Source organism: Schistocerca serialis, chromosome 7 (assembly GCF_023864345.2).
Source record: "Schistocerca serialis cubense isolate TAMUIC-IGC-003099 chromosome 7, iqSchSeri2.2, whole genome shotgun sequence".
In the NCBI taxonomy this organism is placed as follows: Eukaryota; Metazoa; Arthropoda; class Insecta; order Orthoptera; family Acrididae; genus Schistocerca; species Schistocerca serialis.
The window spans coordinates 93,688,825-93,704,677 of NC_064644.1; the positions used below are offsets into that span (position 1 = coordinate 93,688,825).

The 15,853-nt window shown below is 39.1% G+C and overlaps 1 protein-coding gene across 1 annotated transcript in view; it reads right to left on the minus strand.

The window, feature by feature from the left end:
• LOC126412907 (uncharacterized) overlaps positions 1–15,853 on the minus strand; it is a 193,459-nt gene that overhangs the window by 121,286 nt on the left and 56,320 nt on the right. The window contains exons 2-3 of the mRNA XM_050082797.1: positions 5,645–5,821; positions 5,465–5,569 (exon numbers count right to left, since the gene is read on the minus strand). Coding sequence (XP_049938754.1) covers positions 5,465–5,569; positions 5,645–5,821 — 282 coding nt within the window. The remainder of the gene's footprint in view (positions 1–5,464; positions 5,570–5,644; positions 5,822–15,853) is intronic.

Genomic DNA, 15,853 nt, shown 5'->3' on the forward strand with positions numbered 1-15,853 from the left:
TATTACTATGTTTTATAAAGAAATGAGACTGTAGCTTTGTTTTTGGACTGGGAAAGAGAACTGTGTCTTTTTTGTTTCAGTTATTGTTTTAGGGTACATGTGGAAGGCAATGAGAGAGTTACAACAGTCTGAGATTCTACAATCTCACACATACATATGAACAGAGTGGCCTTAACTTTGTTAAAAAGTGGCAATTATTATTCCATGAGATTGAAAGTGAATTTTCATACAGAGCACCAAGATGTTGTACAATTTACAATATTATTTCAAACTGGAAGCTTGATAACTTACTGGCTGTTACTATGCTGTGATTACACAATTTGTAGGCATATAATGAATTGTTTCATTACAAAAATGCAAGTCTGGAGTTGGTTTTATTTATTTGTTGCAGCATTCAGACCCATCAACTCACACACGTTACACCACCCTAACCATTTACAGAATATGCAAAGAAACTCACTAGAAAATAAATTGTGAGTCCTACAGTGCAGCCACTGGGTTGTGTGAGTCTAACAATGAATGTAATTGATATAATAGAGGGAAACATTCCAAGTGGGAAAAATTATATATAAAAACAAAGATGAGGTGACTTACCGAACGAAAGCGCTGGCAGGTCGATAGACACGCAAACAAACACAAACATACACACAAAATTCAAGCTTTCGCAACAAACTGTTGCCTCATCAGGAAAGAGGGAAGGAGAGGGAAAGACGAAAGGAAGTGGGTTTTAAGGGAGAGGGTAAGGAGTCATTCCAATCCCGGGAGCGGAAAGACTTACCTTAGGGAGAAAAAAGGACAGGTATACACTCGCACACACACACATATCCATCCACACATACAGACACACCTGTAAGTCTGTCTCTACTGACAAAGGCTCTACTACCACCTTGACAAACCACAGTGAATATTTGACAGAAAGTACCAGCTGACAGTCTGAGTCTTCCATCTACATGTTATTTGGTAAGATGGCAGACAGGGTAAACGTATTTTGTGATTTCCTCAAGAAAGTAAATATTGGTGGTAAAAAAAGTTTGTATAAATTATAAGGATGAAACTCTGAAACTAACTGAATGTGTATTCAGTCTGCATTTTATTATGAATGAACTATACAAGGATATATATAAGTTTAAAGCAACAAAATGTGAGTCACAAAAAATTATGATCTCACAAACGCTAGCAAGTCACTTTTAATAAGCTGTAATGGAAAATTCAAGTGAGAAAATATGTGAACTGTTAGGCCTACAATAGTTCCGAGTAAAGAAACTAACAAACAAGTTGTAATACACGATAAACTTCCAGAGATGAATAATTTTGTGATGATTCTGAACTAAATTATTCACAGATTGGTAAAAAACAAAAGTGCAGTGCATTGGCAGTGAATAATGAGCAAGACAAAGTTCCTATCATACATGACAGTCAAGGAAGAAACTTTGGCAAATTACTGCCAGGACATGATGGGTAATCACTTCACTGTGCAAGGCATTATAAAACCCACTGCATCCATCCACAATTATGTAGTGAATTGTGTTTTATTCATTTCATGACGTACATTTGCAATCCATTTGGTTTGTGTACAGGAGACATGTCAAAAATTTATAATACAGTTACAATGATTTTTATATTAACAAATAATAGCACTACAATAAATAATAACACTATAACGATATTTCTTGGAATATGTAACACATTGTATCCAGCTCAAATTTCCAGTTTGCCCTTCATGAATTCATCCACTGAGAAATAACACTTCAGTGTCCGTACCTCACATAGCTTTCTTTTAAGTGAACCTAAATTCATCTGCATCAACTTGTTGCCTTTTAATTTATTACAAATTTTCATTCCCATGTATTGAGGTCCTTTGGCATACAGCCGGGGCAGTGGGTGGGGAGCATAAAATTTTCATTGTTTCTAGTATCATGTGGATGGACAAAATGGTTTCCCTAAAATAATTCATGCGTGGTGTACAAAAATATAATGATCTCATATATGTATAAGGATGGCAGAGTTAATATTTTAAGTTTTCTGAATAATGGTTGACATCTTTGTGATTTGCAGTGCACATATTTAGAAAGATTTTTTTTCTGTATTTTTAGTATCTGCACTATGTTTGTCGAATTACCCCAAAAACAATACCATACATAACAATGGATTCAAAGTAACTTGTATATGCTACTTTTCATGTGTCCATGTCAGTTGTAGTTGATAATAAAACATGAACAAATAAACTACAAACTAATCAGTGAACCATATACTTGTGGCGACGTCATTTATCCACTGCGCCAAAAACAGCGGGTGAAAGCTGCAGCTGATAGATCTTTATCTTTGCCATAGTCGGCTTGGTTACGAGTTGTTAATTCTTGTTAGTTTTTGATCTGTGCTTAGAAAATAAAATGTTTTCTCATCTCATGAAAAAGCTGTTACCTCATAAAATATAAAGGCTCCCATATACTGTTAACAGATATTGGTAGCTAAAACGACACTGAGAAGCCTTTAGAAGAATTTAAAATGATCATGAAGGGTTCTCTGGGATGTACACTGAAAGTAACACACAAAATGTATGTAACAAATCATCTAATATCTCTTAGGCATGGTGCCCAAGAGCTAAATGGCAAAATCAGGTCTGTGAATCATTTTGTGAGAGAAAAAAATCAGTACTTTTACAAAGGTGTGTAAGAAGAGACTATCTGTGAATCCTGGCATTGAACAACTTGAATGAAATGAATAAACAATTATTGGTTTATATCTAAACAGTCCAGGAAAGATTCACTTCTGGAATAAGTATGGCTCTTTATACATACAACAAAAATAAGAAAGGAAAATACAGTGATAAAGCATACATGAACATGTGACAGTTCGCCCGCTTTATTTCTTCATTTGTTGTCCTCGATGTCGACATACTGCATTGCTATACTAGCTTAAAAATGGAGGGTGGAAGTCTAACACAGACTACTTCAAACGATGTAGCCAACAGGTGCACATCTGCGTTTCACAGTTGTTTACTTTCACCATTCACAACCCTCCAATATACTCAGTTATATGGCCAGTTCACTATTGTTTAACTTTCGATAAGCCTCATTAATAGGTTGCAGGCGAACATCCACATACTGCTACAATAGTTTACTGTTGAACATCTACGAGCAGTAAAAGCCTAACCGCATAGTTCGCATTTCTTGAAGAATAAAAAGGTACATATGGAAAGAGACTCTGTCACTGTTTTAACACACACCTAAATGGTTTCACTTATTTAACAGTTAAGTTGATGCATTGTTGTTGTTCTAACCAACACAGGTTTCTTGTCTGAAACTCGGCCACAGACTGACCGTCTTGAGACCAAAAATCTGGCCCTTATATATACTCACAATAATAGGTACTGAAACTACTCATTGTTCAAAGTTAAATTTACAGAAATTACAATTAAAACTTCTCATTAAATTAACTGAATACATTGAAAAATTGGTTCTTTTTAACAGTTTCTTCTACTACAAGGGTTAACATGAATTATTTGTTTAAATCATGAAATTAACATACATAGTTACGCAAACAATACTGTTGACAAAACTGTTAATTACTTTGGAATTAATTAAGGGCTGGCTTTGCTAACATGTTTTCGAATAGAGCCAAATAAATCCTTTACAAATACTATTAGTTGTTCCTCCAAATATTTATAATTAGTACAGAATTTATATTTGTTTACAAGTCAACAATAGAGTTTATGTTATGAAACAATTACTGATTTCACCTTATAACAAAGATCATCATCATCATCTTGGACAGTTTCCAGCCTCTGGCCAGGTCTGTATGGAACACAGGCCTCTACATCATCTTCTGGTTTGCCACCATCCCTCCGTCTTCACCTTGGTCCAGTCGTCTCCTTTCTTCTGGACACAGTCCTCCACTCTTTTCAGCCATCTGTCTCTCAGTCTCCCTCTTGGTCTCTTTCCTTCGAGTTTCATCTCGTGTATCCTCCTGGGTATCCTCTTCTCCTCCATTCTCTTCACATGTCCATACCATCTCAGCCTTGATTACTCTATCTCCTCCTCTAATGGTTCCACCTTCATTAACTCTCTGATCCTCTCATTTCTTAACCTGTCTATTGTTGTCACTCCAATACTGTTTCTCTAGAATTTCATCTAACTAGCTTGTACTTTACTTTTCTCTCTTCGTTTCATAACCCAGGTTTATGATGCATATGTCAGGATTAGGACATAATATGACTGGTATATAACCTTTTTACTGATTTGGGGTGCATCTTTGCTCCACATCAGGCTTCTGACACACTTCCAAAATGCTTCTGCTTTTCTCCCCCGCTCGTTTATTTCAGTCTTCCTGCATCAGGCTTCCTAGGTACTTGAAACTATCCACTCTCCTCAATCGTTCCCCACCAATTGTTATTCCCATTGTTCCTCTCTCCTTCTTTCTTGCTGTGATAATTACCTCACTCTTACTTATACTACATTTCATCCCATATTCCTGTACTGTTCATTCCCAAACATCCAACTGCTCTTGTACTTCCTCCTCCTTATTCCCCCAAATTATCAGATCATCTACAAACACCATAGCTTTCATCTTCCTTTCACCAATTACTTGTGCTACTGTGCTCATTATATCATCCATCACTACAATGAACAGAAAATATACTAACTAGTAATAGTCAAAATAAATTAGAAAATCAATCACATTCATAAAAATAAACATAAAATTAGATCTGCTGTTATAGTCTTTAAAACTGAGGGCCAATTTTTCTCTTTTATGGAAAGGCAGATTATACTCGGGTATGTTAATGGTAATTAGTTACAAGTGAAAAAATTATTTTTAAGGAGTCAGATGGCAAAACAAGAGGTGAAGTAAAAATAACCCAGCTTCCTTCATCACAAACTGACATGCAGGTAAAAAAGTATGTCCTGAAATGAAAAAACCAAACAACGACAAACAGATAGTTATGGTGCAGGGAATGAGTAGAAACCAATTACAATGAAGAAAAGGCAACACACCCAAATAGCAGATGGCATCCCCCCACCCCCACCCCCACCCCCCTCTCTGTCAAGTATCAGACACAGTAATTTATATTCTGAAGATTTCAGCTCCTACACATTAATAAGCAATGGTTGAAGTACAAGTGACAGCAAGCTTTTGTGTGTGTGAATGTGCATGTGCATGCATGCGTGTGTGTATGTGTGTGTTGTGTGTGTGTGTGTGTGTGTGTGTGTGTGTGTGTACCTGAGTGGTATTACATCTCCGCAGAGATTATTAGGAATCAGGAAGTACTTAGCAATAAGCAAGTACATATAAAATGATCATAACATGCTAAGCTTTAAAACAAATTCATTATTCAGTACAACAACAACAACAACAAAACACACACACACACACACACACACACACACACACACACACACATACACACACACGCACACACACACATACAAATACACAAATTTTATAATGTGAAGTTATGAACATACACCTCAGGATAACGTTTGAAGCACTGAAGTCCACAAATAATGCTACTAAGGATTTCTCTTTCCTTCTCAGAGCGATATTCTGCTGGTTTCATAAATGATGCTTTGTCCTAGAACACAAATAATCACATCACTATGAGCAGATTAAGCATTTTCTTTGAGAAACAAATTGAGATTAAGTTTACCTGCAGGGAAAGTGTGCCCTTTTTGCCCCTTTTCCGCTTCAGAGCCAAGATTTTCTGTTGGTCAGTTTCATCTATTTCCTCTTCTTCAGTTTCAGTCAGCCAATAGAGGTTGGCAAACACTTTCCTCACAAGTGCACGGAATCGTAGCTTACCTCTTAGCTTTGGTTCACCTGTCACCTGAAACAGATGAACTTTGTAAGAGATACCTCTCATTCTTATTGATTCTTTTGATTATTTGTTGTACAATATGCACAGTATGATGTTGGACATGTTAATATAAATATAGTGAAGATTATGCCATGAGAATGAGAACAGTATGTATTAACTGGAAGATATGTAATGTGATGATAACATTACAGCATGATATATTTAATAAAATAGGAATATTTCAGTAGACAAATGTGATCACATATGCATTTCAATATAAAAGAAAATGTTATCAATATAATAGAAGGAAACATTCCACGTGGGAAAAATTATATATAAAAACAAAGATGAGGTGACTTACCGAACGAAAGCACTGGCAGGTCGATAGACACACAAACAAACACAAACATACATGCCAAATTCAAGCTTTCGCAACAAACTGTTGCCTCATCAGGAAAGAGGGAAGGAGAGGGGAAGACGAAAGGAAGTGGGTTTTAAGGGAGAGGGTAAGGAGTCATTCCAATCCCGGGAGCGGAAAGACTAACCTTAGGGGGAAAAAAGGACAGGTATACACTCGCACACACGCACATATTCATCCACACATACACACGAGCAGACATATTTTCAGAATATATGTCTGCTTGTGTCTGTATGTGTGGATGGATATGTGCGTGTGTGCGAGTGTATACCTGTCCTTTTTTCCCCCTAAGGTTAGTCTTTCCGCTCCCGGGATTGGAATGACTCCTTACCCTCTCCCTTAAAACCCACTTCCTTTCGTCTTCCCCTCTCCTTCCTCTTTCCTGATGAGGCAACAGTTTGTTGCGAAAGCTTGAATTTTGCGTGTATGTTTGTGTTTGTTTGTGTGTCTATCGACCTGCCAGCGCTTTCGTTCGGTAAGTCACCTCATCTTTGTTTTTATATATAAAAGAAAATGTTAGTAGATAGTAAATTTAGGTAGACTTTTTTTCATCTGTGATATAAGGTATTCGCTTATACTATAGTACAATTTATATAACAGGTAGTCTTGAGAACTACTTTAAATAACTGTATATTCTTTATAGTTTGATACAGTGGAGTAGTTTATAACGTAATGTTTCCCTCTTCTTAGGAGGCCAGTTTGTTCAAGAGCCGTTTGTGTTGATTTCTGTATATTGTATGCAGATTAAAGGAGCATCAAAAAATATCCATCTACAGAGATGCAGTACAGTAATAATTGCATTTACAATCTAGACTTAAACTGAACTGCTTCCATAAACTGCAACAATATGACAGGACTGAAGCACAAGTGCAACAATGCAAAAGCACATCTTTAAATGGCAGTAATCGCACAGTCAACTAGTTGCAACATAATATAGCCCACAGGACATTTCATATCAAAGACTATAAATATCTAAAAATGAATCACAACTGAGTCAGACATTTTTAGACGTCAGTAAGCATTACTATGCAATAACACCGTCAAGTTATGTAGCTTCATGATGCCAATTCCACTATAAAAGAATAAAGACAGTAAGGAAATTTAGAGACAACCATATTGTTAACAATGAGATCATGAGGGGTGAACTATTAGTAATTGTAGTAGTTGCCATAGCAGTAACAGTAATCTTTATTTGGACTAACAGTATTACAGTCTTCAGTATTGTCATTAAAGCTAAGTTTGCTGATGACATTATAATGCTTTCAAAGACAGTAAAGAACTTGGAAGATCAGATGAACATGGAACTGATAATGTCTTTCAAAGATAAACATCAACAGTGGTAATGGAATTTAGTCTGATTAAATCTAATCACACTGAGGGTATGGGGCACTACAAGTAGTAGACAAGTTTTTCCATCTTGGCAGCAAACAGTGATGGCAGAACGAAAGGGGATAGAAAATGCAGACTAGCAAATAGCAAGAAAATCTTTTCTGAAAAAGAAAATAAGTGTTAGGAAGCCATTTGTGAAGTTATTTGTCTGGAGTTCGGCCTTGTATGAAACTGAAACATGAACAATAGTTCAGACAAGAAGGGAATAGAAGCTTTTGAAATCAAGTATCACAGAAGATGGCTGGAGAGTAAATGAGGAGACTGAGTAACTAATTAAGAGGTCCTGAATCAAACTGACAAAAAACAAATTTACAAAACAACTTCAGTAAAAATAGGGGCCAGTTGAAAGGAAACATGCTGAGTCATAATGGAATCATAAGTTTGGTAATGGAGGGAAGTGTGGGGGGTAAAAATAGTAGAGCAATAACAAGGCTTCGCTACAGTAAGCAGGTTCAAGTACATGCAGTGTGCTGTAGGTATGAAAAGATATAAATGAGATATACTAGCATGGAGAGCTGCATCAAACAAGTCTTTGGCCTGAAGAGCATATCAATGACATATATATCCTAATGGAAGATTTATGAGCACATCAATGACATATATATCCTAATGGAAGATTTATGAGCACATCAATGACATATATATCCTAATGAAAGATTTATGTAGCATCACACAGGCACTTTCTTTGGTGACTCAGTGGTCCAATGCAATATATCACCAGGTACCCACAGTTGGGTCGAGTGTATCCCACACCAAAAGAAAAGAAGGGTTCATCAGAGATGCTTGTCTACATACTCATTTTGCAGATAAATGGTTGAGCGAGGCATCACCATGGAACTTGCTACCATCCTTGACGAATTTCCTCCATCTGCTACAGTTTTCAGAAAACTCCTTCCGTTTGTCACAGTCAATATTAAATGCATTCCTATCATGCTCACAGCAAAGTGCAAAGCAGGTCTTCCAGGGGGTCTCTTGGCATGTGCTATCTCAATAACGAAACTGTGGTAAGGAAGACGGGAGCGGTCCATAAGATTAAGTGTCCCACGGCAGGCAATATCCCTTGAGGATGGCAGGGACACTTGGTAGACTTGCAGCATTCAGGACCATTTCATTTGTCACACAGACCCTCCACATTATGCCAAGAATATTTCATAAGCACTGCAAATGAAAGGTGCTGAGCTTATGTTCTTGTTTGGCATTTGATGTCCAGGTCTGAACACCATACAAGGGTGAGCTCAGGATGCGTTTGATAGATAATCATTTTTGCAGTCACCATAAAGCGTTTGTTGATCCCCATTCTACTGCAGAACTCTCCAAAAGCATTCACCACTTTGCCAATTCTTGCATTAATTTCGTTGTGTAGAGAAAGATCTTCTGACATCAGCAAACTGATGTTGCAGAATTTGTAGATTACATTCAACAAGGAGCCATCTAATCTTACGTCAGGCATATCTGTGTATTCTTTCACTATAATTGCAGTGTTCTTTACAATCACAGACATGGAGAAGAGCTTGCATGTAGCAGCAAACAGAACCATAAGACTTTGAAGGTCGTCTTGAGTACGTATTATGATGCTGCATTGTCAGCAAATAAAGGTTACTTACAAATAAGTTCTCACAGTAATGCTCGTAGTTCTTGGATCTGAGTAACAAGATTTTGTAAAGTTTCCTGTCAGGTCTGGTATGCAGATGGATGCAAAGTTATGTTTCACCAAAAGTAACTTTGAGAATTAACGAGAAGAATATGGCATACAAGGGATATAGGTTCTGCCTTTTTTTTTTTTCAACACTGATTTTTCACATTACCCAAACATGTTTCAGCATCTCTGTGCCATCATCACTGGGTTTTGTTTATTGGACTACTATAAAAATGAACATAATTTTAGGATGTAACAAGGTGGAACCTATATTCCATAATTTAACTGCAAACACAGAAGAAAGACAAGAGCTGTAAACCCAAAAGATGAATATCAAACAAGGTAGGGACCAGTACACAGCCTTGACAAACTCCTTTTTTTTGCAAGAAAAAGGCCTGCTGTGCTTCCTCCAAATATCACAGCACCCTTCGTATCATCATGAAGAGCCCTGATCATCTTCAAAAGTTTTTTGAGGGAACCTTATCTTCACTAATAAAGTATAGAGTCCATCCCTGCTTACTGTGTCAAACGCCTTATTTAGGTCAATTAAAGCAATCAACAATGGGGTCTTCTTCTCATAGCATTTTTCCTGAATTTGTCAGAGTGTGAAGATCATTTGGTAGTAGATCACTGAGCTCAAAACCCACGTCACGATATACATGCACGGCAAGCTTCTCCAGTCTACACAGCACCGCATGGGCAAACGCTTTTCCGATGGTACTAAGAACTGAAATTCTACAGTAGCAGTTGCAACCACCATGACTGCTTTTACCTTCGTATAGAGTGACAATGTTGGCAACACACATCTTCTGCAGTACAGTATCCTCAGGCCAACACTTCAAACAAAGGCAGTAGAGCACTGGGAGGAGTTTAATCAGTTTAATAAGTTGTGTGTGGATACTGTCTTTACCACGGTGTTTCCTGCATTTAAGCCACACTACAGTTTTCTGAAGATCCTCCTCAGGCACAGCATCCAGCTCATGGCAAGTTGACAGCTGAGAAATTTTTCCATTTCTTTTGAGCTGGTGTTGACCGGATGTGTGTGTGTAGAGGCTGGAATAGTGTTCCACCCTTTGTTGCATTTATTGACTACAATCTGTGATGACTATAAAGGCAGCCACCCATAGTATTGCGCATCCTCTGTCCCTTATAATGAATCAATCTTTGGAGGAAGGATGTTTTCCTGATAGACTGAAGTATGCTGAAATACGACCCATTTACAAAAAAGGCAGACACGATGAAGTGAGTAATTACACAGGACAACGAAAAATTTTTTTAAAAAAACTTTTTTTACTTTGATAGCTGATTTTTACAGATTTTTATGAGCTGAATCCAAATCTACCCTTAGTTTTTTGTATCACCCATAGTTTTCGAGCAATATGCTTTTTATTATATAGCATAAAAATCCTATGCTATACAGTAAATGGGGAAATTAATCAAACGATTTGTTACAACATAAGCATGGTTTGTATTTACAATAAGTTACTTAAAAATGGTATGTGTTAATAGAGGTTTCACTTGTCAGCTAGTATTGGTTTGTATTTTTTTCTCTTTTTTCTTTGAAGCTTCTTGTGTAACGTTTTCTAAAATGAGTTGCTTGCTGAACTTCTCGGTGAAGTGACCAACCGTAGTCCACCATCATGTTGGTGTTCCAGTGGCCTTGGTAGTGTTTTTCCATCACATTAATGTCCTGGTGAAAACGGTCTCCTCGCTGCTCACTAACATGTCCCATATTGTCCAGGAAGTAATGAAGGTGACTGTTCAAAAAGTGAACTTTCAGGCTCATTAAACATCTTAAAGTTTCAAACTTCTTAATATTGTAATAAACCCTACCACTTATGTTAGAAGATAGATTAACAAAAGGCAAACCCATGTTTCTAGCATTTGTAGACTTAGAGAAAGCTTTTGACAATGTTGACTGGAATACTCTCTTTCAAATTCTGAAGGCGGCACGGGTAAAATACAGGGAGCGAAAGGCTATTTACAATTTGTACAGAAACCAGATGGCAGTTATAAGAGTCGAGAGACATGAAAGGGAAGCAGTGGTTGGGAAGGGAGTGAGACAGGGTTGTAGCCTCTCCCTGATGCTATTCAATCTGTATATTGAGCAAGCAGTAAAGGAAACAAAAGAAAAATTCGGAGTAGGTATTAAAATCCATGGAGAAGAAATAAAAACTTTGAGGTTCGCCGATGACATTGTAATTATGTCAGAGACAGCAAAGGGCTTGGAAGAGCAGTTGAATGGAATGGACAGTGTCTTGAAAGGAGGATATAAGATGAACATCAACAAAAGCAAAACTAGGGTAATAGAATGTAGTCGAATTAAGTCGGGTGATGCTGAGGGAATTAGATTAGGAAATGAGACACTTAAAGTAGTAAAGGAGTTTTGCTATTTGGGGAGCAAAATAACTGATGATGGTCGAAGTAGAGAGGATATAAAATGTAGACTGGTAATGGCAAGGAAAGTTTCTGAAGAAGAGAAATTTGTTAACATCGAGTACAGATTTAAGTGTCACGAAGTTGTTTCTGAAAGTATTTGTATCGAGTGTAGCCATGTATGGAAGTGAAACATGGACGATAAATTGTTTGGACAAGAAGAGAATAGAAGCTTTTGAAATCTGGTGCTACAGAAGAATGCTGAAGATTAGATGGGTAGATCACATAACTAATGAGGAGGTATTGAATAGAATTAGAGAGAAGAGAAATTTGTGGCACAACTTGACTAGAAGAAGGGATCGGTTGGTAGGGCATATTCTTGAACAGATTCAGAAGGATGTAGGATGCACTAGGTACTGGGAGATGAAGAAGCTTGCACAGGATAGAGTAGCATGGAGAGCTGCATCAAACCAGTCTCAGGACTGAAGACCACAACAACAACAACAACAACAATATTGTAGCTATAACAGAAACATATTCTGGGTCTTTTTCATGTGCTAAGAACTTTGTAATGACTTGCCTGAATGATACCCATGCTTCTTTCTCATTTAAGGTCATTGTGGATTCAAAGTTAACATCAAACATCAATTTTCTAATGTCAGGTCCAACAAAGACACCTTCTTTTAGTTTAGCTTCTGAAAGGTGTGGAAACTTTTGGCAGAGATACTTAAACAAGGTCCATCTTTAGGCAAAGCCCTTACAAACTGTTTCATTAGGCCTAACTTTGTATGCGGAGGTGGAAGGAGTATGTGTTTTGGATCTACAAGGTTTTTGCGTAGAATGTTTTTCTCACCAGGTTTTAAAGACCCACTCACAGGCCAGTTCTTTCTGCGCCAGTGTTGATCCCTAGCCCTACTGTCCCATTCACACAAGAATCATGGAAATTTGGCAAAGCCACCTTGCTGATCAAGGAGCATGAATGTTATTTTTAGACCACCATACATCATCCAACCATGAGCAGAATAGCCCATTTTACTTAGCACTATTTCTAGGTTTTCATAGCTTTCCTTCATATGTACAGAATATCCAACAGGTATAGATGCATACATGTTACCATCGTGTAATAAAGCAGTCTTTAAACTAGTTTTGGATGAATCAATAAACTACATTTGGTACAAAATCCCTGCATTGGGATTGGGTCCTTGAGAATATTGATGTGTTGAAACCCCTCCCTGTTTCTAAGTGTCAGGCAACTATCAACTAGAACTGAAACCACTGCAACACTACCCACAATGATCTAAACAAAGCAAAGGCAGTTGTTAAGTGCACAGTTTGCAACCGCATTCATACATACTGGGAGAAACTTTGTACAAGTATACAGGAGTATTTAGGTGTTGGAGACATTGGTGTAGTGTATTTGGGTATCAAAAGGGCTATTGGGCCCGCTTCTAAGAAGACTGCCTCACGTAAGGAGATTGATGGTAGAATAGAATAGAACAGAAACTTTATTCGCACATAACATGCCATATACAATCAGTTGATTGGGACATAGGTGACTTGTCATTTTAAAGCCACTTCTAATTGTAAGTATACAGAATAGTTACAGGTAATTTGCAATTTTAAGTACCATAAAATGATTTAAAATTATCATGTTGAAAATAAAGTAAAATTAGGAATAAACATTTACTTAAAGTACTTTTTTAGCATGACAGAATAAAATGTAACATCAGGCACAGTTATTTGTGACAGTGTCATAAATTCTTCTACACTGTAATAATATTTACTTCCTAGGTATATTTTAAAATGATGTCCAACTTCTTCTTGTCCATAATTTTTAAATTTTTCATAGACCTTATTTTCCAGCCTCATACCCATACAGTAAGGTGTCTTATGCAGCAGTTTTAGCCTATGAATTGGTAACTTATATTGATATTTGTTTCTTGTTTCATAATCATGCTTAAACAGGTTATCCTCAAAAAGTTGTGGGTTTTGTTTAGAAAACTTAATTGTCGCACAGATATAGAGGCCAGGAACAGTCATAAGATCAAGGGCCTTGAACAGGGGTCTGCACGATTGTCTTTTTTCTGCATCTGCCGTGGCTCTAATGAGTTTTTTCTGTAGCCTAAAGACTCTCTGTAAGTTTGTTTTCTCAGATCCCCAAAAAATTATACCATATCTAATCACAGATACAAAATATGCATGATGTACAACTTTTATGACTGGCGTTTCTATTATACTGCTTATAACATTCATTGCAAATATTAGACTATTTAGATGGTGACACATGTCATCTATGTGGTCTGTCCATGATAAATTCTTGTTCAGCATTACACCTAGAATTTTGGTACTGTTCGTGGTGGCAAAGTGATTGTCCTCATATGTTATTTCTAGTATATCCTGTACAGCTTGTTTTGTGGTAAAGCGAATGATTTGTGTCTTTATTAGATTTAATTTCAGACCATTATTTCTCACCCAGGCCTCAATTTCAGCCAGAGACTGCTGAAGAAGACTAATTAAATTTTCATTTTTCTTGTAACAGTCTGTGGCGACAGTCGACTGCCAGTAACTTCACCGGCGAAGCGCAGAGTAAAAGGTCTTTGGGGAGTCGAGCTTCTTTGGCAGTCCCATCTGCGTCTTGACTAGTGATACACGTGTCGTGAAATTGTGCATTGTTTTTCTTGTGTTTCTGTAAATATATGAACCGTAATAAAAGTGCCTTATCGTAATAAGTTGGAATTTTTGGTGCGTGGACCGTCACTATAGCCATAAAAACCCACATTGGTGACCCCGAGTCGCGAAAATACGTTGCAGTCGCTCGCTGTGTATCACCGGTTTCGCGCCAATAGACAATGTCGCAGCCTCCAGTTTTTGCGGCAGTGCACGAGACCTCGACCGCAGAATGGACATTCGACTGTGAAGCGCAATGCTTCACCCCGTGTGCCACTAATACATCGGGAATGTTCGTATCTCCCGTGTTTGCCTCGCCTGGCCGGACGACTCTAACCTCTGCTGGCATACCACACTGGGTGCTGTACACATCATCGCAGACACCTTCTACGGCATTCTACGCTCAACAGAATGCCTCTTCAGCACAGGACCCCGGAAATCCTGAGTTTCTACCGCACAGCATGGACCACGCGGCTGGCCGGTTTCTGGGTCCACATGCATGGCTGCCGTTTAACGTGCTCCCCTTCGCGCCAGTCGAAGGGACACTCGCGCCAACCGCGCCGGACAATTTATATGCCTACCCGTCCTGCCGCCCCGCGCACACCTCGGGCGACGCACCTGCCATGGTTCCGCCCCATCACTCGGTGCTCAATTGCGATCTCGCGCCTCTGCTCGAGATTCCGGCTGCACCAGCAGTTGCCCCGCCCGCGCCTGCCGCGCCGTGCTTGTCGTGTGGCCGCACAGATTCCGTGCCTACATGGACTGGATACCACGTCTCGCCTACACAGCTAACGGATGTTCAACGCAACACATCGCCTGCCACTGAGGCACATTTCACACCAGTGAACACCGTGCAGAATCCCCATGTGTTTCGTGCCCCTCCTACAGCCCCGCGAACACTGGCCCCCGGCCGTTTTCCGAAGCTGCCGCCGTTACAACCGGACAACCCAGTGACGTGGTTTACTTTGGTGAACAACATGTTGGACATACACGGTATTGTGGACGACAGCACCCATTTCATGTGTTTAGTGAACCACCTGCATGACCACCCTGATCTCATCAGTGACTTATTGCTGAACCCTCCTAAGAGCAACAAATATGCCTCTGCTCGCGCATTACTTATCGAACGCCTCTCTCGTCCGCCGGCCGATACTATTCACAACATAATTTACGACGAGACTTTAGGCGACAGAACACCCTCACAGCTGTGGCGACGCTTGGGTGCACAGTTCGGTACCGAGATCCTGCCAAACTTAGCACTCTCGGCATTGTGGTTGGTGAAGCGACCACAAGAACTACAGTTACATTTGCTTCCACATACCGCAACGTCACTCGAGGATAAACTACGGCTGGCGGATCAGGCATACGCCATTATTCGACACAGCACAGTGTCTAACACCGCCGAGGTTGGTAACCCTGTGTGTATACTTCCACCATCGGGCGGTAGAGGCCGGGTGTGTGCGTATCGCAGACAGCACATGGAACAGCAGCCACCTAGCGGCCAAGACCGGGAACCGCCAGCGGGTCGGCAACAGCCGCTCCCCACCCCAACCGGGTTAGCGCCTGCCCGCCCCGC